This window comes from Ornithorhynchus anatinus, chromosome 11 (assembly GCF_004115215.2).
Source record: "Ornithorhynchus anatinus isolate Pmale09 chromosome 11, mOrnAna1.pri.v4, whole genome shotgun sequence".
In the NCBI taxonomy this organism is placed as follows: domain Eukaryota; kingdom Metazoa; phylum Chordata; class Mammalia; order Monotremata; family Ornithorhynchidae; genus Ornithorhynchus; species Ornithorhynchus anatinus.
Window position 1 is genome coordinate 33,485,414 of NC_041738.1, and position 27,460 is coordinate 33,512,873.

Here is a 27,460-nt window from a genome sequence, read left to right on the forward strand (position 1 = left end):
CCCAATTCCCTTTATCTCCCTCATTGCTTAGTACAGTGCCTGGCACGTAATAAGCGCTTAAAAAATACCACAATTATTATTATCCCAGTGCTTAGTATGGTGTTTGGTAGATTGTAAACACTTAACAAATCCCCCAGTTCTCCTTCCTAACTCCAGATAAAACTGTGGAGAGGTTGCTCCTTGGATTTAAAACAGCCTGCTCTCTATCGATTGTGGGGAGAAGCAGGCAGATTAATTAGGACAACCAGCAAGGAATTCTGAGGGAATTGTGGGGAGATCCTTGTCTGACCTTGGGCAAGTCACTTCACTTCTCTGGGCCTCAGTTCCCTCATTTGAGGATTAAGACTGTGAGCCCCATGTGGGACATGGACCGTGACCAACTCAATTAGCTTATATCTTCTCCAGAGCTTAATATAATGCCTGGCATATTGTAAGTGCTTAACAAATGCCATAAAAAAAAAAGTGGTCTGAAGGCCCATTATGAACTGATCCCAAGACCCAATACCAACAAAAACTCATTCAAAGCCATACAACTTGGGAGTTGAATCGCTCCAGAGATGAATGAGAGTTGAAGCAAACAAGACACTTTCTCTCACACTGAACCTTGGCTCAGGCAGCACTTAAAAGAGGCAGTTTCATCAGCCTGCCAAGTCTCAGACATTTACACCAGCCCACGGCTTTACGCCACAAGGACAGAGGTGGGAAAGAGTACGAAGAAGTTGGCCTTGCCCGTTACCAGTTTCGCCTGGAACAAGAGACTCCAGGAAGGGGAAAGCATTTGGAAGAAACTCAAAGGAGGACTGAAAAGAAGCTTTGGTAAGCGATTCAAAGGGACCATGATAAGAATCTACAAATAGCTCCATGAAGGAGAAGAGTAATTAGCCTTTCCAGAGGATGTAGAGGGAGGTAATGAGTTTCATATTCAGGAAAATCTGTGCCATCGCTGACTTGAAATGCTTCTCAGGGGCAGGGAACAAGCCTGGATTAATCTTATAGAACAAACAATTCACCCGCTGGCTCTTGGTGGCAGAGCAGTTTCATAACAGTTTTATTTTAGCCCATTTTTATGGCATTTGTTAAGCGCTTTCTATGCGCCAGGCACTGAATTCAAGTCATTCAATCGAATTTTTTGAGCACATACTGTTACAGAGCACTCTACTAAGTACTTGGGCAAGTACAATATCACAGGTAGACACAAGCAAATCAGGTTGGACACAGTCCACGACTCACGTAAGGCTCACAGTCTTAATCCCCATTTTCCAGATGAGGTAACTGAGGCCCAGAGAGGTGAAGTGACTTGCCCAAGGTCACACAGCAGAGAAATGGTGGAGTGAGAATTAGAGCCCAGGTCCTTCTGACACTCGGGGCCCGTACTCTGTCCACTAGGCCACAATGCTTCCTAGCCTTTCTGTCTGTATCTCTAAAACTCCTTTTCATAACTAGCCAAGGAGCAATTTCCTGAGCAGAATCTTCGCCTGTGTCCTGAGTGAACATCCTCTTGGCTGCTTTGCAGCCGGGAGGGATGGATGAATGCAATTGCAGAATTCCAGGCTGACTCACGGCTCCTCTAGGGTGCCGTGTGCAAAGCTGAGGCATTCACTTGCCTAGTAGGTACTAAATTATAACCATGGAGATTAAGCTCCATGTAATTAAAAGATAACAGCAGCAAGCGCAGGAGAATTGGCTAAACCTGCTCATCAAATGCAGCCTGCAAAAAAAAAAAAAAACACAAAACCACAGCTTCTCCTAATTAGCAATGTCCTATTCTGCTCTAGTTTGGGAAAGGAAGCTATCAATCTATCCTAGGTGGAGGGTGGGTGAGTTTGGCTGGGGATCAGTCATCAATCAGTGGTATTTATTGAGTGCTTAGTGTGTGCAGAGCACTGTTCTAAGAATTTGGGAGAGCACAGCATAAGAGAGTTGGTAGGCACATTCCCTGTCCACAAGGATCTTACAGTCTAAAGGGGGCTGGCCATGGAAACCTGCCTCTTGGACTGGCTGTCTGTTACCTCTCTCTTAGAGAGGAAGAGGCTTCAGGTCTCCCTTACCAGTCAGATGTGCTTGTGAAATGATCAAAAGGGACTAACACAAGAAGCAGAGTGGCCTAATGGATAGGGCCCAGACCTGGGAGTCAGAAGGACATAGATTCTAATCCCGGCTCTGCCACTTGTCTGCCGTGTGACCTCGAATAAGTCACTTCACTTCTCTGGGCCTCGGCTACTTCATCTGTAAAATGGGAATTAAAACTGTGAGCCCCACATGGGACATGGACTGCATCCAATCTGATTAGCTTGTATCTACTGCAGTGCTTAGTATGGTACCTGGCACACAATAAGCACTTAACAAATACCATAAAAAAAAAACAACCAAGGCCACCTTCTCCCCTTTATGCACCAACATACCTAAAGAGATGGCAGACCCAGGGTAGGATCTCCTGAGCAATTAGGGAAATGACTCCTTGTTCCTACTGAGGCAATGGGTACCACTTGAGGTTTGGCTTTGGGAAGGGAAGTTCTTTGTCAGAGCAGAAGTGGAGTGTTCTGATGACTCACTCTGAAAACTAGTTGTGGGCAGGGCCCATGTCTGCCAATTGTCTTATAGTGTTCTCTCCCAAGTGTTTAGTACAGTACTCTGCACACAGTAAATGCTCAGTAAATGCCATGGATCGATTGGCAACATTATCACCCAATACTCCAGTCCTCTGATCTACCACCTACTTGAGCTCCTTCCCATCTTCATTTTGAAGCTTAGCCTCTCTGTTGGCTTCTATTTAATAGATCTATTCTCTGAACGACACCATGAGAAAAGGGGAGACAGAACAGTCAACAGTAGCCACTGTAGAGGGTGAAAGAAAAGACCTGAGGAGGAGTAGAAGATCTTCATTCACACTCCCTCCATGTACTGTGGTTGGGGCCGAGGAGGGAGAACTGCAAGTTTGACCCTTTTTCCCAGATGCTTGGCTGTTAAGATAGTTTACAAAGCTGTATAAGCTCGCAGGCCCAGGGCTAAAAGATTTGGGGTCAAGTTTAAAAGAAATCAGGCTGAGGGCAAGCAAGCGAGTTTTAATAAGATGGAAAAACACAACTTACAGCCCTGATAATGGTGTTTCTTCAGGCTAATGACAGTCATTACTATCATTGGTATGGGTGGCTGTGCCAGCTGAACCTTGAGGTGAATCTCGTGCAGGCTGGTAGACATTCTCATGGGCTGATATGTGGACCGGATGGATATTCAGGGTGGGTTTAGTCTGAGTTGCAGCTGAGGGGAAATGCTCTCCTGATAAGAGGCTTTGGAGAGGGGCCAGAGTGGCATCATTTCCAGACGCTTCCCAAGATGCTTGGGGTGAGGCGGGCCGGAGGGAGCGGATGTTGAACTGGGTCAGGGGATTGAGGCCGAGACAGGTTCCTCGGGAAGGCCAGTGACAAGTCATGCACTTTAGTGCTGGGCCCCTATATTAGCCTTTATGAATGTCGGTCAGCTCTGTTATGTTGTACTCTCCAAAGTACTTAGTACAGTGTTCTGCACACAGTAAATACTCGATAAATACGATTGATTGATTGACAAAGGAGCCCTGCAAGTGATAAGGCTCTCCACTGGCCCTCCTGACCTGAGTCTATACAAAGGCAGCCACTGCTTTCAGGGCCCCCAAGGGAAACTGTTGTGAGTCCTTGCTGTTTTTTTTAATGGTATTTAAGCGCTTACTATGTGCCAGGCACCGTACCAAATGCTGGGTAAATACCAGACGATCAGGTTGGATGCAGTCCCTGTCCTACATGGGACTCACACTCTTAATCCCTATTTTCCAGATCAGCTGAGGCCCAGAGAAGTGAAGTGACTTGCTCCAGGTCACACAGGATACAAGTGATGGTGCCAGGCAGGGAATGTGACTGTTTATTGCTGTCTTGTACTCTCCCAAATACTTAGTACAGTGCTCTGTGCACAGTAAGCACTCAATAAATACGATTGAATGAATGAATGAGCCCAGGTCCTTCCGACAGCCCAGCCTGGCCTTTAACCAATAGGCCAAGCTGCTTCTGACTTCTCTATGCAAGCACGGGCAGGTGGCCTGACCTGGCTCCTCGTAAAAGTTTATGGGAAGAGAAGCTTCTGTCAGGCCGGGCTTTTCCCCCTGCCCTCCACGTCTCCATCCCTGGAAAAGCCACATGACTGAACTGCACTTCCCTTGTGGAACAAGTGTCTGGCCCGCCCAGGGCCGCATGCAGGGCGTCTGGCCCCGGGGGGTGGGCGGGGTGGGCCCTCACTCTCACACCTACACGGCTATAAATAAGGAGGGATCGGAGTGAGACTCCCCAGCCTGCCCCACCTGACTCTTCATCTCCCATTCAGCAACCCACGAAGACCCTCACGAAGACCCTCAAGGCCATGGACCCTGAGGAATGTACTTGCATGTCGGGTAAGTGAGGAGATTGGCTAGGGGGAGTTGGGGTGTATGTGAGGAGCCCACCCAGCTCGGAGAGAAGAGTCTCTCGGTCATTCGAGGTGAATGGGGCCCTCCGGCTGGAAAGAAAGAGGCTTGGGTTTTAAACGGTTCTGCTTTTTGTCGACTCAATCACCACTGATCAATCCTTGGACCGTAAGCCCCATGTGTGGGACAGGGACTGGGTCCGAGCGGCTTATGGTTTTATTTTATTATTTTTTTATGGTATCTGTTAAGTGCTTACTATGTGGGAGGCACCATGTGGTATTTGTTAAATGCTTACAATGTGCCAGGCACTGTACTAAGCGCTGAACTGAGTGCGGGTAGCTAGAAGTTAATCAGGTTGGACACAGACCCTGGGGCTCACAAAGGGCTCATACACTTAATCCCAATTTTACACATGAGGAAACTGAGGTACAGAGAAGTTAAGTGACTCACCCAAGGTTACATAGACAGTAGCAGAGCCAGGATTAGAACTCAGATCCTTCGGACTCCCAAGCATATGCTCTATCCACTAGGCCATACTGCTTTTCTTGTTGTTTCTATCCTGATGCTCAGTAAAGTACTTGCAAGTACTATTACTATTATTATCATCCTCTTCATCATAAAGATGCTGAGCCGTTGCACTCGTTCCACTCTCCCCCAGGCCCCCCCCCCCAGGTCCTCTGCCTGGGGGCTCAATCATTCTTCTCCGGTTCCTGAATCTTGAGAAAATTCCTTGATAGAGAGGCCCAATCATTGTCATTAAGGTACTAAGTACTAAGGTCTACTTTCCAAGGCTGGTTCCACAGGCAGGCAAATGCTCATCGAGACGGGCATGTGCCGGAAGACTGCATTAGTCTGTAGCCTTGTAAAGTCAGCGGTGTAAGGAAAGCCTCGGAAACATCCAAGTCCTCACTGGAAAAATTGTATCCCAAGTATTTTTGCGGGAGACCTAGAAATTGCCAATATTTTGCAATTGAAGTTGCTTAGGGAATAACAAGAAATGAGTAGCCTCCCATGGAACATCTTTTCTTTTTTTTATGGTATTTTGTTAAGCGCTCAGTATGTGTCAGGCTGTGTTCTAATTGCTGGGATAGACACAAGATAATCAGATTGGACACAGTCCCTGTCCCAGATAGGGTTCAGAGTCTTAATGCCCATTTTACAGATGAGGTAACTGAGGCACGAGAGGCAAAGTGACTTGTCCAAGGTAACACAGCAGATGAGTGGCGGAGCCCGTGCTCTAAGCACGAGGCCACGCTGCTTTTCTTCCATCGTACAGGCAAACCTACACAGTATAGTAATGTCCTCACTTCCTCTGGCTCAATATCCACTCATTTCTCCTTTATTCCCTGAAGACCCAATCGGGGGTACAGACCTCGCTCCTAGCATGCTCCAGCATGCCCAATCCAAGCTGGGCTTTCAACTTGTCTCATATTGCTCTACTCATACTCTCTCAAGCTCTTAATACAGTGCTCCACAAGCAGTAAGCACTCTGTAAGTAATAAAAATAATGATGGCATTTGTTAAGCACTTACTATGTGCCAAGCACTGTTCTGAGCGCTGGGGGTGATACTGGGTGATCAGGTTGTCCCACATGAGGCTCACAGTCTTAATCCCCATTTTACGGATGTGGTTACTGAGGCACAGAGAAGTTAAATGATTTGCCCAAAGTCACAGAGCTGACAAGTGACAGATCCAGGATTAGAACCCACGACCGCTGACTCCCAACCCCGTGCTCTTTCCACTGAGCCTTGCTGCCACTAATTGATTGATTGAAATCGTCTGGAAATTGCCTGTATTTCTCCAACAGGAAGTTAGAGGGCTAGGACTCCTGTTTAATAACTGTACATTCATTAAGTGCTTGATTAGATGTTAACTGCACCCAAGTAGATGCCAGATATCCAGATCGGGTACAATCTCTACCCCAAGAAGAGCTGGCAATCTAAGAGCTCATTTCCCTCACCTGAGGCATCACCCTGCCCTCCCTTGTCTGTGAAAGGCCCTCAGGTATCACCGAGTGTAAAACCGTCCAAGTCACGGGGAGGGAAGGATGACCGATTTGCGAGCTGGGCTGTGGAAGCCCCGGGAAAATCCCTCGGTGACTGGAGAAGGTGTCGTTTGCTGCTAAATTTCACGGCTGGCTTTCTGTGCTCTCCCCCAGGTGGAATCTGCATCTGTGGTGATAACTGCAAATGCACAAACTGCAACTGTAAGACGTGCAGGAAAAGTGAGTACCAAGGCAATGCATTCTACTACCCGCCGACTCTAGGGTTAGGAAGTGTCACTCAATTAGTGGTATTATTCAGTGCTCACTGGGTGCAGAACACTATACGACACACCCGGGAGAGGACGGCACAACAGAGTAGATGGACATTTTCCTTGCCCACGACTGGAAAGCCTTCTGTCATTAGACGGGGGAGTGATTCTATCCACCTGGAAGCTAGAAATTTTCACCCATGGGGATCATTTAGTCAACAAGCATATTACTCCTTTTTTAAATGATCTTTAAGTGCTTTCTATGTGCCAAGCACTGGACTAAATGCTAGGATTGATACAAGCTAATCAGGTTGGACCCAGAGCATATCCCACATGGGACCCATGGTCTTCATTCCCATTTTACAGGTGAGGTCACTGAGGCATAGAGATGTGAAGTGACTTGCCCAACGTCACACAACAGACAGGTGGTGGAGTCGGAATTAGAATCCAAGTCCTCTGACTCCCAGGCCCATGCTCTATCTACTAGATCACGTTGCTTCCCCCAAGTAGTAAATTCACTGTGGACAGGGAATGTATATACCAACTCTATTGTGTTGTCCTCTCCCAAGAGCTTAATACAGCATTCTGCACACAGTAGGCACTCAATAAATTGCATTGTTTGGTTACATCTCTTTAAATTCTATTGTTTCCCCCTACTTACAATTTTATTTTAGTATCTACCTTACTAGATCAATCGATGGCATTTATTGAGTGCTCACTGTGTGCAGAGCACTGTATTAAGTGGTTGGGAGAATACAAGGAGCAGAGTGGCCTAGTGGAAAGGCCAAGGGCCAGAAGTTAGAAGACTCGGGGTCTAATCTTGGTTCTGTCAACTGCCTGCTGGGTGACGGTGGGCAAGTTACTTAACTTCTCTGTGCCTCCGTTTCCTTATCTGTAAAATGGGGATTCAATACCTGTTCTCCAACCTACTTAGACTATGAGCCCCATGAGGAACAGAGTCTGCAAGCAACTTGATTAAGTTATACCTACTCCAGCAGGTGCTAATTCTGTTGTATCGCACTCCCAAGCGCTTAGGATAGTGCTCTGCACATAGTAAACACTCAACAAACACCAGTGATTAATTAATTGATAATAATTATAATTAAAATACAAGAGAGTTGGTAAACAAAATCCCTGTCTGCAAGGAGCTTACAGTCTAGAGGGCAGCGATCATGTCTATTGACTCAATTCTACTCTCCCAATCACTCAATATGGCGTTCTGCACAGAGTAAGCGTTAATAAATATTACTGATTGATTGAGCCCCTATAGCAAGGAGGACAGTGTTTGGGCTCGGTGGGCAAGAATAGACGCAGTTCCTGTTTTCAAGTTACCATCTAATAGGGGAGAAAGGGCAGGCAATTAAAGAGCAACATAGATATGGAAGAATGATTATAGTAATTGGAAGGATGAGGCAGAAAAAAGGAAGTGCCCTGACTTTTTGTTTGTGTGTGTGTGGTATTTGTTATGTGTGCCAGGGCTGGTACTAAGCACTAGTGTAGCTATAAGCTAATCAGGTTGGACACTGTCCCTGTCCCACATGGAGCTCACAGTCTTAATCTCCCCTTTTTCACATGAAGCCCTTGAGGCAGAGAGAAGTGAAGTATTTGCCCCAGGTCACAGAGCAGAAGTGGGGGAGTCAGAATTAGAATCCAGCTCCTTATTACTCCGGGGCCTGTGCTCTATCCATTAGGCCATGCTGACTTCTCGTAGAATGGTAGGGATTATGCTTGTGAAACCTTCCCGGAGAGGTCAGGATCTTAAAGCTGCTTCTCTTCTCATGTAATAATAATAATGTTGGTATTTGTTAAGCGCTTACTATGTGCCGAGCACTGTTCTAAGCGCTGGGGGAGACATAGGGGAATCAGGTTGTCCCACGTGGGGCTCACAGTCTTAATCCCCATTTTACAGATGAGGTCACTGAGGCACAAAGAAGTTAAGTGACTTGCCCACAGTCACACAGCTGACAAGTGGCAGAGCTGGGATTCGAACTCATGAGCCCTGACTCCAAAGCCCATGCTCTTTCCACTGAGCCAAGCCCGTCCCTCTAGAAATGACCTAAGTTTGCACTCATTCGAGATGGCAGTGATTCATTCATTCAATCGTGTTTATTGAACGCCGACTACATGTAGGGCTCTGTACTAAGCACTTGGTAGAGTATAGTACAACAGGAAACAAACACATTCCCTGCTCACAACGAGTTTACAATCCGGGGAACAATGCTGGGGTTTAAAACTGAGATCTGTTTCTTTTTCCCCCCTCCCTGTGCCACTCCCTACCCTCCCCACCACCCACCACCCCCTCACCTTCCAGGTTGCTGCCCCTGCTGCCCCCCGGGCTGTGCCAAGTGTGCCCAAGGATGTGTCTGCAAGCGGGGAGCCGACAACAAGTGCAGCTGTTGCCCCTGACAGGTCCCCGGGGCAGCGCCTGGAAACGCGTCTGTATATTCCATTAGCTGACAAGATGGTATTATTGTACGATAGACTCTGCTTTTTATATATTTGTCCAAATGGTTTCTTTTTTTTTTTAATATTTGGGCCATTCACATAAAGTGCCTGAAGCAATAAAAAAAAACCCCCACACTTGTGGATTCCTGAATGGCTTGGAAATTCTTTAAATCACACTTGGTTGAAATGCTGAGTGATGGCTGATATCCCAGTGGCTTTTGAATGGGACTTTCCTAAAAGAATAATGGTAAAATGTCCAGCAGAGGGAATAATGGCTCGATTAAGGTAGAAAACAGGCTGGCTAAAAAATTCCCTTTATCGTGAAATATACTGCAGTGTCAGCTCCTTGCTTGGCTTTGTAGGACACACCTCTACTTAGAGTACCGTACTTATTAACAGTAAAGCATAATGCTTGGCAGGCTTGGAATTTCCCCTCCATTTTAAATGGTCATGGATTTTCCGTGTGTCAGAATAAATTGGAAAATGCATTTGCCTTCCACCAATTTTGTGCATCTGTAGTCTATATTGAACCTGATCTCGAATCTACCCCAGCACTTAATACAGTGCTTGACTCACAGTAAGCTTTTACCAAATTGCACAGTTAGGTTTACATACAATGTTCTCTTGATTTCCACACTAACAAAAGGGAACGATCCTGACAATCACTTCCACACAGAGGCGCAACTAAAGCACACACCTATATCTGGATGTATGTACACACTCAAACACTCTCAAAATCACCTCCAACTAGATCTCAGTCCTGGCTTCCCTCCTGGCTCAGTCTTAACATTGCGGGGCTTCACTTCAGCAGCAAGAACAAAAGGCTGGGTGGGATTCAAGCTTTCTCTAGCCCGAGCCGGGTGGCCGTGGGAAGGAGGCCTGAGAGCGGAGCAACTAAACTTGTCTGCTGTGTGATCTTGAGCAAGTCACTTCACTTCCCTGTGCCTCCCCTACCTCGTCTGTAAAATCGGGATTAAGACCGTGAGGCCCATGAAGGACGTGGCCTGTGTCCAACTTGATTAACTTGTAACTACCCCAGCGTTTAGAGACGTGGCTGGCATGTAGTAAGCCTTAACAAATGCCATAAAAAAAAGAGTGGGTGGTGGTTAGAGTCAGCAGCTAACCGAGCATCCTTAATACAGATACTCCACAGGTGCATCATAAAGCACGTGAGGAGCAGTATGGCCTAGTGGAAAGAGCATGGGTTTGCAAATAGAAGATCTGGGTTCTAATCCCGACTCCTCCAGCTATCTGCTGTGTGATCTTGGGCTAGTCACTTAATTTATCTGTGCCTCATTTCCCTCACCAACAAAATGGGAATTTAATACCTGTTCTCCCTACTTGGACTGTGAGCCCCCTGTGGGACCTGATTATCTTGTATCTACCCCAGTGCTTAGTAGGGTGTTTGGCATATAGTAAATGCTTAACAAATATTGTTATTATACTTGATTTTCATTAGGAAATAACTCCCTTTTGTTCCCTTTATGTTTGGCTTTCACATTGAACGGTATTTGTTAAGCACTGTGCCAAGCAATGGGTTTGATACAATACAATCAGATCAGATGCAGTCCCAGTTCCACTTGGGATTCACAGTCTAAGGGGAAGGAAGAACATTTGAGGAAACTGAGGCACAGGGTCACACCACAAGCAAGTGGCAGAGCCGGGATTAAAACCCAGTCTCCTGATTCTCAGATCTACGGTCTTTCCACTAGGCCACACTGCAACCTGTTTCATGGGAATAGCATTTGTTTTGAAGTTATGTGGATATCACAGGAAGATGTTTGCATTCTCTTGGTCTAGTGAAGAAGATGGGCATTGGGAATCGGGGCGAAATAGGTAAATATAGGTGGGATAAAATAAAATTTTGCAAGGGGTTTGCAAGGGAATGCATGGGTTCTTTGATTTCTTCAACTCTACTTCATGGCTGCCAAAAGGGACCCATGTGAATGCAGAAGTTTAATCAATCAATCAATCAATCATATTTATTGAGTGCTTACTGTGTGCAGAGCACTCTACTGAGAGCTTCACTCAACAATATAAAGATATAACAGAGTTGGTAGATATGTCCCCTGCCCACAACAAGCTTAACACTGTTGTTAAACTGTTACATCCCACAGCCTTAATAATAATAAAAATAATAATAATTTTGGTATTGGTTAAGTGCTTACTATGTGCCAGACACTGTACTAAGTGCTGAGGTGGATACAAGCAAATCGGGTTGGACACAGTCCCTGTCCCATGTGGGGTTCACAGTTTCAATCCTCATATTACAAATGAGGTAACTGAGGCCTAGAGAATTGAAGTGACTTGCCCAAGGTCACACAGCAGACAATTGGCAGAGCTGAGATTAGAACCCATGACCCCCTGACTCCCAGGCCCATGCTCTATCCACTATGCCAGGCTGCTTCTTTCATTCATTCATTCAACCTTAATAATAATAATAATAATGTTGGTATTTGTTAAGTGCTTACTATGTGCCGAGCACTGTTCTAAGCGCTGGGGTAGATACAGGGTAATCAGGTTGTCCCATGTGAGGCTCACAGTTAATCCCCATTTTACAGATGAGGTAACTGAGGCACAGAGAAGTTAAGTGACTTGCCCACAGTCACACAGCTGACAAGTGGCAGAGCCGGGATTTGAACTCATCACCTCTGACTCCCAAGCCCGTGCTCTTTCCACTGAGCCACGCTACTTCTCAATTATTAATTAATTATAATTCTTAATTCTTGAGCGCTTAGTGTGTGCAGAGCCCTGTATTAAGCGCTTAGGAGAGCACAATACATTAAACACATTCCCTGCCAGCAATGAGTTTATAGTCTAGAGGGGGATTTAGACATTCATATAAGTAAATAAATTAGTGCCATGGGGCTGGGAGGTGGGGATGAATGAAGGGAACAAATCAGGGTTTGTTAAGCACTTTCTATGTGCCAGGCACTGTACTAAGCGCTGGGGTGGATACAAGATAATCCGGTTGGACACAGTCCCTGGTCCAGGTGGAGCTCACAATCTCAATCCCCATTTTATAGATGAGATAATTGAGGCACAGAGAAGTGAGGTGACTTGCCCAAGGTCATGCAACAGACAAGTGGCTAGAGCCAGTGACAAAGAAGGGAGAGGAAGAGGAGGGAAGGGGGGCTTTGTCAGGGAAGGCCTCTTGGAGGAGATGTCATTGTCGGATTTGAGGAGGGAGGGTGTTCCAGACCAGAGGAAGGCTTTTTAATGAAACAACCAATGGACAAAATAAAACAAAACCTTGGAAAGGATTTTCCAGGTGAGATGCTTTGAGTGGGCAGGGAAGGTATCTGTTTATTGTTGCATTGTACTCTAAGTGCTTAGTACAGTGCTCTGCTTACAGTAAGCACTCAATAAATACGATTGATTGAACGAATGAATAAATGAACTGGCCCTAACCCACTGCCACGACCCCCCTGGGGTGGGGAGAGGTGTCTCTGGGGGGGGTCTGAGGTTCATTCATTCATTCATTCATTCAATAGTATTTATTGAGCGCTTACTATGTGCAGAGCACTGTACTAAGTGCTTGGAATGTACAAATTGAGGTGATCTCTGGTCACCAGCACCCTCTCCTGTCACAGATTGGGGGCAACCTCCTGGATGTGGCAGGGACTAGAACTGCCCTTCTGAGAAGCGGACACCCTGAGAGGCGCCGGGGCCTAGTAGCATCTTTGCCCCCGATGAGCCGGCTACCAGTTTGCCCTCACTTTGCCCGTCTCCGACACCCAAGAGACAGCTGGGCTGCCCGAGGGATGGCACTGCTTCCTCGATCTCATCTATCTCACCGCCGACCTCTAGCCCACGTCCTGGAACACGTCCCTCTGGCCTGGAACACCCTCTCTCCTCATATCTGACAGACAGCGACTGCCCCCTTCTTCCAAGTCTTATTGAAGGAACATCTCCTCCAAGAGGCCTTTCCTGACTAAGCCCTGTTTTCCTCTTCTTCCACTCCCTTCGGCGTCGCCCTGACTTGCTCCCTTTATCTACCCCCCTTCCCACCCCCATGACACTTATGTCCATATCTGTCATTTATTTTTATATATTCATGTCTGTCTTTTCCTCTAGACCGTAAGTTCGTTGTGGGCAGGAGATGCGTTTGTTAGTTTGTACTCTGCCAAGTGTTTAGTACAGTGCTCTGTACACACTAAACACTCAATAAATATGATTAACTGACTTTCTGCTAACCATCATTTGGCTCAAACAGCTTAAGGAAGCTCTGTTTCACTGCAGGGGGAGCTCCAGGAGCAAGAAAGGGGGCAACAGCAGGACCCAGGCTACTGTCCGGGGGGGCATCAGGCCTTTTGTGGCCACTCAAATCAGGCCCTGCAAGAGGCTGGAGCAGAAGATACCAGAAGCAGCATGGCCGAGTGGAAACAACACGAGCCTGAGAGTCAGGGGGACCCGAGTTCCATCCCTGCTCTGTGGGTGGCCTGCTGTGTGACTCTGGGCAAGTCACTTCCATCCACCAAACTAACTCTCTTCCCCTCTTGAAAGCCCTCCTGAGAGCTCACCTCCTCCAGGAGGCCCTCCCAGACTGAGCCCTGCCTTTTCCTCTGCTCCCCCTCCCCATTCCCCCTACTCTCTCCCTCTGCGCTTCCCCCTCACCCTCCCCACAGCACTTGTGTATATTTGAATATATTATTTATTACTCTATTTTAATGATGTGTATATATCTATGATTCTATTTATCTTGATGATATTGACACCAGATTACTTGTTTTGTTTTGTAGTCTGCCTCCGCTGTTTAGACTGTGAGGCTGTTGTGGGGCAGAGATTGTCTCTATCTGTTGCCGAATCGTACATTCCAAGCACTTAGTACAGTGCTCTACACATAGTAAGTGCTCAATAAATACGATTGAATGAATGAATGAATGATTTCCACTGCTCTATGTCTCAGTTTCCTCATTTGTAAAATGGGGATTTGTTAACCATTCTGCCTCCTATTGAGACTGTGAGGGACAGGAACTGTATCCTATCTGGTTAGCTTGTATCTAGCCCAGTGTTTAGTCTAGTGCTTGGCACATAGTAAGTACCTAAAAAACACCACAATTTTTATTATTATTTCCAGAAGCACCGGGCTCAACAGCCAGAGACTGAGAGCCACTGTGGAGCTCGAAGCTAGCGAAGGCTAAAGGGAGCCTCTCAGGAAGGGCTACAGAGGCTTCCTCTGGAACGAGGGATCTGGAGAATAATAATAATTGTGGTATTTGTTAAGCGCTTACTTTGCGCCAGGCACTGTACTGAGCGCAGGGGTGGATACAAGCAAATTGGGTTGAACGCAGCCCCTGTCCCACACTGGACTCACAGTTTCAATCCCCATTTTACAGATAGGGTAACCGAGGCACAGAGGATAATAATAATAACGATGGTATTTGTTAAGCGCTATGTGCAAAGCACTGTTCTAAGCGCTGGGGGGCTACAAGGTGATCAGGTTGTCCCACATGGGGCTTTCAGTCTTAATCCCCATTTTACAGATGAGGTAACCGAGGCCCAGAGAAGTTAAGTGACTTGCCCAAAGTCACACAGCTGACAAGTGGCGGAGATGGGATTCGAACCCATGACCTCTGACTCCCAAGCCTGTGCTCTTTCCACTGAGCCACGCTGCTTCTCTAGAGAAGTGAAGTGACTTGCCCAAGGTCATCCAGCAGACAAGTGGCAGAGCTGGGAACAGGTTGAGTCAGTGGTTTGGATTCCTTCACTCATTCAGTCGTATTTATGGAGCGCTTACTGTGTGCCGAGCCCTATACTAAGCGCTTGGGAGAGTACACTGTAACAATAAAACAGGCACATTCCCTGCCGACAGCGAGTTTACAGTCTAGACGGGGAGGCAGATATTAGTGTAAATAAATACATTTCATCTATGGACATTAGTGCTGTGGGGCTGGATCAGAGTCATTTGGGATAAGACGGGGCACCTTACATTGACCCAGGGGTAACTCCCCAAGATCCTGCCAGCCTCCAGGTAAACCAGAACCAGGGCTGCTCCCGGGGTCCGGCTAAATGGGGCAGTTGTTGGCCCCAAGCAGAACAGGATGCCCACATCCTTGCTGAGAAAAGGCCAAGACATTCGAGAGAGGGAACTGAACTGTGACTAATCCCTCTAATAATAATGGTGTTTGTTAAGTGCTTACTCTGTGCCAGGCACTGTACTCAGCGCTGGGGTGGATACAAGCAGATTGGGTTGGCACAGTCCCTGTCCCACTTGGGGCTCACCGTCTCAACCCTCATTTTACAGGTGAGGTAACTGAGGCCCAGAGAAGTGAAGCGAGTTGCCCAAAGTCACACAGCAGACAAGTGGCAGAGCCGGGATTAGAATCCATGACACAGGCCTGTGCTCTATCCACTGCGCCATGCCGCTTCTCTAGACTAATCTCTCTAGTCTAGTTCCTCTAGACTGTGAGCTCGTTGTGGGTAAGGAATGTGTCTGTTGTATTATTCTCTCCTGAGTCCTTAGTACAGTGCTTTGCACACAGTAAGGGCTCAATAACTATGACTGAATCGAATGAACAAGTTTCACTGACTGTTTTTTTAATGGTGTTTGTTAAGCACTTACTCTGGGCCAGGCAGTGTGCTAAGCGCTAGGGTAATTACAAACTAATCGGGTTGGACACAGTCCATGTCCGACATAACAGTAATAATAATAATAGAGGTATTTTTTAAGGCTTACTCTGTGCCAGGTACAATTCTAAGAGCTGGAGAAATTACAAGCTAATCAGGTTGGATGCAGTCCATGTCTCACATAACAGTAACAATAATAATAATAATAATTGTGGTATTTAAGTCTTTATTCTGTGCCAGGCACTGTGCTAAGCACTGGGGTAATTACAAGCTAATCAGGTTGGATGCAATCCACGTCTCACATAATGATAATAATTATAATCATAATAACTGTGGTATTTGTTAAGCACTTACTCTGTGCCGGGCACTGCTCTAAGCATGGGGTACTTACAAGCTAATCAGTCCCAAGTAATAATAAAAATAATAATTGTTGTATTTGTTAAGCGCTTACTATGTGCCAGGCACTGTATTAAGCACTGGGGTGGATATGAGTAAATGGGGTTGGACACAGTCCCTGGCTCACATGGGGCACATGGTCTTTATCCCCATTTTCCAGCTGAGGTAAACAAGGCCCGGAGAAGTGAAGTGACTTTTTCAAGATCACACAGCAGACAAGTGGCAGAGCAGGGATTAGAACCCAGATCCTTCCGACTCCCAGGCCTGTGCTCCATCCACTAAGCTATGCTGCTTCTCTATTGGGGTGGCAGCGGGAGACCAGTGAAAGTCAGAGACCACATATGAAACGAGGACAGTTTCTCTAGCCAAAGAAGAAGGTTTTTCCACCACCCAGTGTCTTCCATCTGAAGGGCTCCGGGGAAGGAAGACATTTCACATTTTCTAATTAAAACCCATTTTGCAAGTCAAGCAGTTTCTTGGCGGGGGGGAGCTGGCTTTATTGGCAATAATGAGCTTCAGTGACCAAGCATTTCCCACGTCAGGAACACCTGCCATTGTTAACACCTGACACGTTAACACCTGATCACAGAAGTAATACTAAAATTGGGAAACGCCTAAGCAACTGTAATTCGGGGCCACTTTCCAACTGGGTGTGTTCTTTAACCCTCTTCTCAAGAATTTAGGATTTTCCGGGCATCTTCTATGGGTAGCTTTTTATGACCTCAAATGACTTTTATCACCTGGATCTCATTTTTCAATAAAGCGCGTTTTATGTCAGGAGTGAAACTTTGGGGATCTTTGTGAAAAGATTAATGAGGAGGATTAAACAAGTTCAATGTTGTTTTTAGGCTCGACATCAATACGAGGCCTTTTGCGGAGTCAGCAGAGCACCGTGGACAAACGGGAAACTCAAAATGTTCCCATTTGGTCAATTTCTGGGCTCCTCTGAGAAGTCCAGGAGGGAGTGGATGCTGCACGGAGAGTGAGACATGGATTTCTCAAGGAGAGGACATTGCTGGAAAGGAGAGTTTCCCCCCAATAACACTTAAATCCATATCTGTTATTTATTTATTTATTTATTTATTTATTTATTATATTAACATTTGCCTCCACCTCTTGGCTGTACTCTCTTTGTGGGGGCAGAGAATGTGTCTCATTTTGTTATACTGTACTCTCCCAAGCCCTTAGTACAGTGTCCTGCACACTGTAAACAATAAATCCAACTGATTGATTGGGAGTTGGGGGGGAGCCAAAGGATTGCAAAATACTATCAATCAACAGAATTTATTGAGCACTTACTGTGGGCAGAGCACTTGGAAGAGTACAATACAACAGAATTAGTAGATATGTTCCCTGCCCATAACGAGCTGACAGTCTAGAGGGGAGAGATGAGTCACCAGTTTGGGAAGGAATGGAAACTACACGGTGCTTTGATCTTTTTTCTTTTGTTTATGGTATTTGTTAAGTGCTTCCTTTGTGCTAGGCACGGTACTGAGCACTAGGGTAGATACGAACTACTTGTGTTGGACACAATCCATGCCCCAAAAGGAGCTCACAGTCTTAACCCCCATTTTACAGATGCGGTAACTGAAGAACAGAGAAGTGAATTGTCTTGCCCAAGTTCACACCACAGACAAGTGGCAGAGCCGGGATTAGAACCCAGGTCCTTCTGATTCCCATGGCCTGTGCTCTGTCCACTCGGCCACACTACTTTTAATACGGGATTCCTCTTCTGAGGGATGCTATTTGGGGGAAAGCAGGGAGGAGATCTTAGAGATGGAAATAAATAGACCAGGGGGAAGAAGGGATTAAGGTATTCTGAAAACTGTGTTCTAACACCCTGCCAAAATAGCACTTAGGAATTTATCTGTAAATCATATTTTCTAAATGATTTATTTATATTAATGTCTGCCACCCCCTCTAGATTGTAAGCTCATTGCAGGAAGGGAACGTGCCTACCAACTCTACCGTTTAGTACAGTGCTCTCCACACAGTAGGTGCTCAATAAATACCAATGATTGACTAACTGATTGATTGATTGATAGCTCTGGTGGTGTCACATAACATCCGCTGGGTCCTACAGCATTCCAGTTCTTCCCTTCTGGGCACGGACAAGGTAGGGACTCATTCATTCAATTGTACTTATTGAGTGCTTACTGTGTGCAGAGCACTGTATTGAGAGCTTGGAAACTACAATTCAGCAACAAATAGAGACAGTCCCTGCTCCTGAATCTCCTTTGCTGCCATCACTGCCATCCTTTCTTACCTTTCTTATCTTTCAAACAGGTGCTCCTCTAAAAGCAAGGAGATTATCCAGAGTCTAGCACAACACTGGGAGCCAGCAAACCTGGGTTCTAGTTCCGGCTTTACCTCCTGCCTGCCGTGTAAACTGTATTATCATTATTGTAATTATCATCATTATTATTTCTCCCCCCTCCCAGCCTGATTTTTTAAAAATTAAGATTAAATCTGAAAAAAACACCCTAAGGAGTATTTTTTTAAAAAATTGGTTTAGTTCTCCTTAACACAGTCACTGAAAAAATAGATTTTTTATTATTATTATTGTTATTATTATTGTCATCGAGTCAAGAATTCCAAGGACTGCCCAAAAAACAAACAAATGGATTTTGGAACAAATTAAACCAAAGTGGTCTTTGGAAGGCCAAATCTAAATGATTTGGACACATAATCAGGAGGATTAATTCTCCGGAGAAGACCCTAATGCTAGGAAAAGTCCAGGGAAAACGAGGAAGAGGCAGGCCAGCAGCTAGAGGGATAGAGACCACGACCATGATATGGGAAGAACCATTAGAAAGGTTGTGGATTCTGGCAGAGGACAGGATGTTCTGGAGAAAGTATATCCATGGAAATAGATTTCAGTCCATCCTAATTCTGTCAGGTTGATTTAGGGTGATTTAGACATCTCTGGGCGATGCACTATCAATTTCTCTGTAATCAATAATGTACCAGTAGAATACAATATCCTGTAATTTGGAATGTATTAAGTGGAAGGCTTGGTCATATTTAAGTTTATAGAAATGTGCTTAGGCATATTTAGCCATCTGGACTTAAGCTCATTGTGGACAGAGAACATGTCTCTCAATTGTGTTGTACTGTACTCTCCCAAATGCTTAGTACAGTGCTCTGCACACAATAAGTGATTAATAAATACCACTGATTGATTGATTTGTTCTAGGGGAGTTCTACTTTCCCCATTCTCTGGAGTTTCTTTAGGTAAGTGGTTCTTGCTCCAATACCAAGCCCTCACCTCTAAACCAAGCTTTGGGCAGCATGAAGTTCGGGTAGTTTAAATGAATCAGTCAATCAATCAATCATATTTATTGAGCGCTTGAGTGCAGAGCACTGTACTAAATGCTGGGGAGAGTACAACGAAACAGAATTGAGCACGTTGCCTTAATAATGCTAGAAATGCCAAAGGGTAGCTGTGCTTTTGAGGGGACACAGCCATTTTCAGCAGGACCTAGAGGACAGAACACAAGCCTGGGAGTCAGAATAATAATAATAATGATGATGGTATTTGTTAAGCGTTTACTATGTGCCAAGCACTGTTCTAAGCGCTGGGGTTGATACACAAGGCAATCAGGTTGTCCCACGTGGGCTCACAGTCTCCAACCGCAAGTTACAGATGAGTTAACTGAGGCATCGAGAAGTGAAGTGCCTTGCCCAAAGTCACATAGCTGATAAGTGGCAGATCTGGGATTAGAACCCACGACCTCTGACTCCCAAGCCCGTGTTCTTGCCACTAAACCACGCTGCAGCTCCATCTCTTCTCTGCTGTGTGACCTCAGACATGTCACTTAAAGTCTCTGTGCCTCAATTTCCTCCTCTGTAAAATGGGGATTAAAACTGTGAACCCCATAGGGGACATGGACTATGTCCAACCTGATTACCTTGTACCCACCCCAGTGCTTAGAACAGTGCCTGGCACATAGTAGGTGCTTAACAAATACCATTAAAGTGGCAGAGTCAGGATTAGAACCCATGACCTCTGGCTCCCAAGCCTGTGCTCTTGCCACTAGGCCATGCTGCTTCTCTAATAGACACCACCCCCCATCTTCAAAGCCTTCCTTAAAATAAAAATAATCCCACCTCCTCCAGGAAGCCTTCCCTGACTCCTCCTCCCCACTCCCTTGGGCAAGTCACTAGACTTCTCTGGGCCTCAGTTCCCTCATCAATAAAATGTGAGCCCCACGTGGGATATGTGTTGTGTCCAAGCCGATTTGCTTGCATCCACCCCTGTGCTTAGTACAGTGTCTGGCACATACTAAGCGCTTAATAAATACCATTATTAATATTCTTATTATTACCCGAGCTGGTTTGCACCCGGACAGTGCAGGGGCGGAGGCTGCAGATGCACCCGAGCCGAATTGTACTTCCCAAGCGCTTAGTACAGTGCTCTGCACACAATAAGCGCTCAGTAAATATGACTGAGTGCACCCGAGCTAGTTTGCACCCGGCCAGTGCAGGGGAGAGGGCTGCAGATGCATCCCAGCCGAATTGTACTTTCCAAGCGCTTAGTATAGTGCTCTGCACACAATAAGTGCTCAAGAAATACGACTGATTGAACGCACCCGAGCTGGTTTGCACCCGCACAATGCGGAGGCGGGCGCTGCAGTTGCACCCGAGCCGAACTGTACTTTCCAAGCGCTTAGTACTGTGCTCTGCACACAATAAGCGCTCAATAAATAAGACTGAGTGCACCCGAGCAGGTTTGCACCCGGACAATGCGGGGGCGGGGGCTGCAATTGCACCCGAGCTGGTTTGCACCCGGCCAGTGCAGGGGCGGAGGCTGCAGATGCACCCGAACCGAATTGTACTTTCCAAGCGTTTAGTATAGTGCTCTGCATACAATAAGCGCTCAATCTGAGTGAGTGCACCCGAGCAGGTTTGCACCCGAACAATGCGGGGGCTGCAGTTGCACCCGAGCTAGTTTGCACCCAGCCAGTGCAGGGGTGGGGGCTGCAGATGCACCCAAGCCGAAATGTACTCTCCAAGCGCTTAGGACAGTGCTCTGCACACAGTAAACGTTCAATAAATACGATTGAGTGAGCGCACCTGAGTTGGTTTGCACCCGGACAGTGCGGGGGCGGAGGCTGCAAATGCACCCGAGCTGGTTTGCACCCGGCCAGTGCAGGGGCTGCAGATGCATCCTAGCCGAATTGTACTTTCCCAGCGCTTAGTACAGTGCTCTGCGCATAATAAGCGCTCGATAAATATGACTGATTGAGTGCACCCGAGCTGGTTTGCACCCGGACAATGCGGGGGCGGGGGCTGCAGTTGCACCCGAACCGGTTTGCACCCGGCCGGGGCAGGGGCGGGGGCTGCAGATGCACCCGAGCCGGTTTGCACCCGGATGATCCGGGGGCGGTTGCTATAGTTGCACCCGAGCCGAGTTGCAAGCAGCCCGTTTGGAGGAGTCGTGTGCAAGGAAGCGTGTTGGACGCCCCTCTTCTGCTATAAATACTCGGCCCCTGCCGGCTGGTCCTGAGAATCCGCTGCCCTGGTCGCCCATCGACTCCATCCCGACCAACCGACCTGAAGTCATGGACCCCCAGACTTGCAACTGCGCCACCGGTGAGTCCCCCCTGTCTAGAAGCAGTATGGCCTAGTGTTTGATAATAGTAATGTTGGTACTTAAGCGCTTACTATGTGCAAAGCACTGTTCTAAGCGCTGGGGTCGATACAGGGTCATCAGGTTGTCCCACGTGAGGCTCACAGTCTTCATCCCCATTTTACAGATGAGGTAAGTGAGGCATGGAGAAGTGAAGTGACTTGCCCTCAGTCACACAGCTAAATGGCAGAGCCGGGATTCGAACCCGTGACTTCTGACTCCTAAGCCCAGGCTCTTTGCACTGAGCCACACTGCTTCCCATAAGCAATTTAGAGCACTGACCTGAGAGACAGAATAATCAGGGTGTTTGGTAAGTGCTTACTATGTGCCAAGCACTGGACTAAACCCCGGGGTGGTTACAAGCAGAGGGGGTTGGATGCAGTCCTTGTCTCACGTGGGGCTCACAGTCTCCATCCCCATTTCCCAGATGAGGGAACTGAGGCCCAGAGCTGTGAAATGACTTGCCCAGGGTGATGCAGCAGACATGTGGCAGAGTCAGGATTAGAACTCAGGGCTTTCTGACTCACAGGCTCTAAACATTGTGCCACGTTGCTTCCCAAGTACCTGAGTTCTCATCCCGGCTCAGCCGCTTGTCTGCCGGGTGACTTTGCTTCACTGTGCCTCAGTTCCCTCCTGTAAAATAGGGTTTAGGACAGTGAGCGCCATGTGGGACAAAGATTTTGGCCAGTCCAATTTGCCGGTGGCCACCCCAGCACTTTGTACAGTGCTTGGCATATAGTAAGCACTTAACAGATACCTCTGATTATCGTTATTATTCTTGGTGGACTTATAACTTTCCTCCTCCTACACCCCCTCCTCCTGACCATCCTCTGGGGTGTCTGAAAGTGGGGGCCCCGAACTTCAGGAGCGGTTTGGTCTAGTGGAAAGAGCATGAGCCTGGAAGTCAGAGGATGTTGGGTCTCATCCTCACTCTACCATATGTCTGCTGTGTGACCTTGGGCAAGTCACTTCACTTCTCTATGCCTTAGTTACCTCACCTGTGAAATGGAGATTAAGACTCTGGGCCCCATGTGAGACAGAAATGTGTCCAACCTGATTAACTCATATCTACCCCAGTGGTTGGCACAGAGTAAGTGCTTAACAAATACCACAGCTATTATTATCTTCTCTGGGGAAAATCACCCCTTCCACCCCCAAAATGAGATTCAAAGTGAACCCGCTCTGTGTTGACGATGGTATTTGTTGAGCACTCTGTTGTGATGTGCCTGTCTTGACAGTATTTCTCTTTGTAGGTGGCTCGTGTTCCTGTGCTGGCTCCTGCACATGCAAGGACTGTAAATGCAAGTCCTGCAAAAAAAGTGAGTTTCTCTTCCCCCCTCTGCCTCAGACCCCCATCCCTTTTCATTTCAGGTAGTCACGTAAGCTCCTCAGAGCATCCGTGCTGAGCAACGCAGGGATGCAGTTCTTTGTCCTCAAAACTGGTAGAAAGCTCAAGATCACTCTTGGCCTTTAGCAAAAATAGGCACCTCATTTGTTCTTATACCCAGGTGAACTAGACCTTGTGGGTTTGAATGGAAAGACCCTAGGCTTGGGAGTCAGAGGATGTGGGTTCTAATCCTTTTTCTGCCACTTGCCTGCTGTGTGACCTTGGTCAAGTCACTTAACTTCTCTGTGCCTCAGTTATCTCACCTGCAAAATGGGGATTAAAAGTGTGAGCCCCTTGTGGGACAACCTGATTACCCTATATCTATCCCACCACTTAGAACAGTGCTTGGCACATAATAAGCACTTAACAAATACCATAATTATTATTATCCCCTGTTTTAATAGGCGGGGGGTGGGGGGGGCTGAATTTTTTAGCCTCAACCCTACTCGATACTGTGCCCAAGCCAGTCAATCAACTGTATTGAGTGCTTACTGTGTGCAGAGCACTGTACCAGGCAGTTTCTCCTGTAAACCTAACCTGACTCTCTATAGGTTCGATACCTCTGGATTTCCCTAAGTTATTCCTAGCCTCTTAAAGCATTTCTTAGCTGCTATTGTCCTATTTTACAACTCCTTTTTTTAAAAGAAAAACAAAACTATGGCACCCAATTCATTTATTGAGCACTAACTGTGTGCAAAACACTGTACTAAGCGCTGGGGGTAGTACAATAGAAAAATAAGCAGACACATTCCATGTTCATGAGCTCACAGTCTCTAGAGGAAGCACAAGTGCCCTTTTGTTGCAGGAAGGGAACGTGCCTAGCGATTGCTATATCGTATTCTTCCAAGTGCTTAGTGCAGCGCTCTGCGCTTGGATATGATTGACTCTGTCTGTGGACCAGTTCTAAATTTGGATCCCTAATTCTCTGTTTTTATTTCTCAGGTTGCTGCTCGTGCTGTCCAGCTGAATGTACCAAATGTGCCCAAGGGTGTGTCTGCAAAGGAACAGAGACTGACAAGTGCAACTGCAGCCACTAGCCTGCTGGTTTTTTTCCCCCTTGGTGTTGTAAATACCGCTTGTACAAAATGTCTTTCATACAGCAGTGATCTTATATATTTTCATGAAATGTGGTGATGTGCTAACAGAGAATAAACCCAATGAACAAATGAAACCGATTCTTCGTGACTGTGACATTTATTGAGGTGGAAACAATAAATGTCTGGGGACTAAATGAGCCTTCTACTACCAACTCCTAGCCTGACCATACAGGGAGGGGCTTCTCACTGAAGTATTCCCATTTAAGTGTTTCTCAGCTACATTTTTTTTTCCCCCTGTCCAATAATTATTAAGCATTTACTGTGTGCCAGGCACAGAGGGTAGATACAAGGTTATAGGGTTGTCCCATATGGGGCTCAGTCTTATTCCCCATTTTACAGATAAAATGACTGAGCACAGAGAAGTGACTGGCCCAAAGTTACAGCTGATAAGTGGGGGAACTAGAATTAGAACCCATGACCCCTGTCTCCTGAGCCCATGCTCTTTCCACTAATCCATGCTGCTTCTCCTCTGGCGAGGGAGAGTTTTCAGACACAAATTTATGCTGAAAACACTTTTAGAAAACGAAGGATCAGCAATGGTAGTGAGTGCTTATGTGTGCAGAGTATTTTACTAAGTGCTCAAGAGGAGTACAGGACAACAGAGTTGGTAGACACTTTTTCAAAGTTGCCATTATGGCCATTTGACACAGAACTCTTTGCTTAGTTACTGGGCTCCCTGTTTTTTCCAAGTCAAAGAGGGAACTGGATTCCAAATGCCTCCCCGCACTTAACTCTTTCCCTTTCCTTTTAATTCTTCCATCTCTCCCAATACCACCACACTTCCATCAGCCCACTCTCAGTTGTCTGCAGGAGGGAATGTGGAGTGAAAGGGGTTAATGCATAAAAATCTCAGTCACATTGTCTAGGGCCCAGCTGGAAGCTGCAGGTGAAAGCTGGATAAAATGGCATTTGCCTGAGACAGAGAAGTTCTTTTCCCACCCTTTGAATAGCTGGACTAATTCAGGCAGAAAAAATTTTTATCACAGGCTCAAGCAGGTGTGGGGAGTTGTCCAGTGCCAGCAACCTGCCCAACCCTCGCAGGTTCAGGTGAGCTGTGGCTATCCCTTCTTTTAGTGGGTTTGCAGGTGTGAGAGCTTTTGGGTGAGGCTCTGCGGAATTTAGAGACGCATTCAGGCCGCTGAAATGTAGTACCGTCAGGCGCCTGGCCCTTAAACATGAGAGCTGTAATGCTCAGTCCAAATTTGGATTCTTTCCAGCCCCCTTTTCTTTGGTATTTGTTAAATGCTTACTATATTCCAGGCACTGTACTAAACATGGGGGTAGATACAGGGTTGGACATAATCCAAGTCCCACATGGGGCTCATTCTTAATCTCTATTTTACAGATGATGTAACTGAGGCACAGAGAAGGTCATTCATTCCATCATATTTATTGAGCACTTACTGCGTGCAAAGCATAAGGGCACAGCAGATGATGTCTGAGCAGAATCAGAATCCACATCCTTCTTAATCCCAGGCCTGTGCTCTATCCACTAGGCCTTGCTCACAGATTCCCTTTTCCAGAGCAGGAGGCTGGGTCATAATAACTGTGGCGTTGGTTAAATGCTTACTTTGTGTCAAGCACTGTATTAGGCGCTGGGGTATTCATTCATTCATTCATTCATTCAATAGTATTTATTGAGCGCTTACTACGTGCAGAGCACTGTACTAAGTGCTTGGGATGAACAAGTCGGCAACAGATAGAGACAGTCCCTGCCATTTGACGGGCTTACGGTCTAATCGGGGGAGACGGACAGACAAGAACAATGGCAATAAATAGAGTCGAGGGGAAGAACATCTCGTAAAAACAATGTCAACTAAATAGAATCGAGGCGATGTACAATTCATTAACAAAATAAATAGGGTAGCGAAAATATATACAGTTGAGCGGATGAGTACAGTGCTGTGGGGTTGGGAAGGGAGAGGTGGAGGAGCAGAGGGAAAAGGGGAAAAAGAGGATTAAGCTGCGGAGAGGTAAAGGGGGGATGGCAGAGGGAGTAGAGGGAGAAGAGGAGCTCAGTCTGGGAAGGCCTCTTGGAGGAGGTGAGTTTTAAGTAGGGTTTTGAAGAGGGAAAGAGAATCAGTTTGGCGGAGGTGAGGAGGGAGGGCGTTCCGGGACCGCGGGAGGACGTGACCTGGGGGTCGACGGTGAGATGGGCGAGACCGAGGGACGGTGAGGAGGTGGGTGGCGGAGGAGAGGAGCGTGCGGGCTGGGCGGTAGAAAGAGAGAAGGGAGGAGAGGTAGGAAGGGGCAAGGTGATGGAGAGCCTCGAAGCCTAGAGTGAGGAGTTTTTGTTTGGAGCGGAGGTCGATAGGCAACCACTGGAGTTGTTTAAGAAGGGGAGTGACATGCCCAGATCATTTCTGCGGGAAGATGAGCCGGGCAGCGGAGTGAAGAATAGACTGGAGCGGGGCGAGAGAGGAGGAAGGGAGGTCAGAGAGAAGGCTGACACAGTAGTCTAGCCGGGATATAACGAGAGCCCGTAATAGTAAGGTAGCCGTCTGGGTGGAGAGGAAAGGGCGGATCTTGGCGATATTGTAGAGGTGAAACCGGCAGGTCTCAGTAACGGATAGGATGTGTGGGGTGAACGAGAGAGACGAGTCAAGGATGACACCGAGATCGCGGGCCCGAGAGACGGGAAGGATGGTCGTGCCATCCACGGTGATAGAGAAGTCTGGGAGAGGACCGGGTTCGGGAGGGAAGATGAGGAGCTCAGTCTCGCTCATGTTGAGTTTTAGGTGGCGGGCCGACATCCAGGTGGAGACGACCCGGAGGCAGGAGGAGATGCGAGCCCGAAGGGAGGGGGAGAGGACAGGGGCGGAGATGTAGATCTGCGTGCCATCTGCGTAGAGATGGTAGTCAAAGCCGTGAGAGCGGATGAGTTCACCGAGGGAGTGAGTGTAAATGGAGAACAGAAGAGGGCCAAGAACTGACCCTTGAGGAACTCCAACAGTTAAAGGATGGGAGGGGGAGGAGGCGCCAGCGAAGGAGACCGAGAATGACCGGCCAGAGAGGTGAGAGGAGAACCGGGAGAGGACAGAGTCCGTGAAGCCAAGGTGCGATAAGGTATGGAGGAGGAGGGGATGGTCGACAGTGTCAAAGGCAGCAGAGAGGTCAAGGAGGATTAGAATGGAGTAGGACTGTGAGCCCGTTGTTGGGTGGGGATCGTCTCTGTTGCCAAATTGTACATTCCAAATGCTTAGTACAGTGCTCTGCACACAGTAAGTGCTCAATAAATATGATTGAATGAATGA

At 47.0% G+C, this 27,460-nt stretch overlaps 2 protein-coding genes across 3 annotated transcripts; both read left to right on the forward strand.

Annotated features, from left to right (window-relative positions):
- The first annotated feature begins 676 nt into the window (after positions 1-676).
- On the forward strand, positions 677-9,286 carry LOC100073518 (metallothionein-4). 2 transcript variants are annotated; one of them, XM_001507914.4, is made up of 4 exons: positions 677-816; positions 4,348-4,414; positions 6,585-6,650; positions 8,991-9,286. In XM_001507914.4, the coding sequence occupies exons 2-4, from the start codon at positions 4,384-4,386 to the stop codon at positions 9,083-9,085; spliced, it is 192 nt and encodes a 63-aa protein (XP_001507964.1). In that variant the 5' UTR covers positions 677-816; positions 4,348-4,383; the 3' UTR covers positions 9,086-9,286. The 2 variants fall into 2 exon arrangements, with proteins under 2 accessions (XP_001507964.1, XP_039769481.1); XM_039913547.1 differs by lacking the exons at positions 677-816; positions 4,348-4,414 and having other exon boundaries at positions 6,310-6,650.
- A 12,218-nt stretch (positions 9,287-21,504) lies between these two features.
- On the forward strand, positions 21,505-24,284 carry LOC100073566 (metallothionein-like). The gene is made up of 3 exons (XM_029074523.2): positions 21,505-21,685; positions 22,976-23,041; positions 24,052-24,284. The coding sequence occupies exons 1-3, from the start codon at positions 21,655-21,657 to the stop codon at positions 24,144-24,146; spliced, it is 192 nt and encodes a 63-aa protein (XP_028930356.1). The 5' UTR covers positions 21,505-21,654; the 3' UTR covers positions 24,147-24,284.
- The last annotated feature ends 3,176 nt before the right edge of the window (positions 24,285-27,460 follow it).